Below are 1,130 nucleotides of genomic sequence, written 5' to 3'. Positions count from 1 at the left end.
CATTCGGGGGGGGGTAGCTCGTGGCTGTCTTTGCGCATGCGTTGGGCGCAAAGTTGGGCGCAGTCGGCCGCCGAGCGGCGAGCGCGGCCCCGGGGAAGCTCTTCGCCGAAGCACTTAGGGCGTCGAAGGAGACGCGAGGGGAGGCGCCTAGAGGCGGCGACCGCGGCGGCCGGACTTGCGGCGCGTCGAGTCGGACGGGATCGGCGTGACGTCCTCGATGCGGCCGATCTTCATGCCCGCGCGCGCGAGGGCGCGGAGCGCGGACTGGGCGCCGGGGCCCGGCGTCTTCGTCTTGTTGCCGCCCGTGGCGCGGATCTTGATGTGGATCGCCGTGACGCCGAGCTCCTTGCAGCGCTCCGCGACGTCCTGCGCGGCAAGCATCGCCGCGTAGGGCGACGCCTCGTCGCGGTCCGCCTTGACCTTCATGCCGCCCGTCACGCGGACGAGGGTCTCGCGGCCCGAGAGGTCCGTGACGTGGACGAAGGTGTCGTTGAACGACGCGAAGATGTGCGCGACGGCGAAGACCTGCTCGCCCTCGGCGACCTTGGGGCCGAGCGTCGTCACCTCCTTAATTTCCTCGGTCTTCTTCGACATGGTGTTTGGCCTGCGGGGCGCGGCGGCGTGAGACGGGCGCGGCGGCGGGGCGGGGTGCGCGTGCGCGGCGCGCGCGCGGGGCTGCCGCAGCGCGTCGGCGAGTGCGGCGCTCGCCGACGCTCTGCGGCCGCCCCCGCCGCGACAAAGTGGCGCGCAGCGGTGCGGCGCGATGGAAGGACGCGGGCGCGCACGAGGTTGGCGCTGCAGGGGGTCGTACAAGTACGACTGCCGACGCGCTCGGTGGAGATGGTGCTGATCGCTAGCGTCGCCGATCTCGAGCCGGGCCTACCAGGTAGGGCGAGGTCGAAGCCTGTGGCCGGGGGTCCCCAGGAGGCCTCCCGGGTGCTACTGGCGGACACTGCGCACCAGTAGGCGGCCAGTACACGCGCCACCATTATCCAAAAGTGCATTAGCGGCTCGTCACGGCGCTGCCCGCCCCGACGTGGCGCGCCTCCCAGCGCCAGGCGTCGCCGCAGGAGCACGCGCCGCCCTCGAAGACGTGCGTCGTCTTCTTGGCCTCGCGGACCGTGAGCGTC

General features: G+C 72.3%; 1 protein-coding gene across 1 annotated transcript; it reads right to left on the bottom strand.

The window, feature by feature from the left end:
* Window positions 1–101: 101 nt before the first annotated feature.
* On the bottom strand, window positions 102–858 carry AURANDRAFT_70003 (40S ribosomal protein S14; the record flags this gene model as incomplete). The annotated part of the gene is made up of 2 exons (XM_009044736.1): window positions 102–604; window positions 786–858. The coding sequence occupies one exon, from the start codon at window positions 592–594 to the stop codon at window positions 148–150; it is 447 nt and encodes a 148-aa protein (XP_009042984.1).
* Window positions 859–1,130: the final 272 nt, after the last annotated feature.

The sequence above is a fragment of the Aureococcus anophagefferens genome, assembly GCF_000186865.1.
Source record: "Aureococcus anophagefferens unplaced genomic scaffold AURANscaffold_752, whole genome shotgun sequence".
Classification (NCBI taxonomy): Eukaryota; class Pelagophyceae; order Pelagomonadales; family Pelagomonadaceae; genus Aureococcus; species Aureococcus anophagefferens.
The sequence above is the reverse complement of the archived record's forward strand: the minus strand, read 5'-3'. Positions and strand labels throughout refer to the sequence as shown.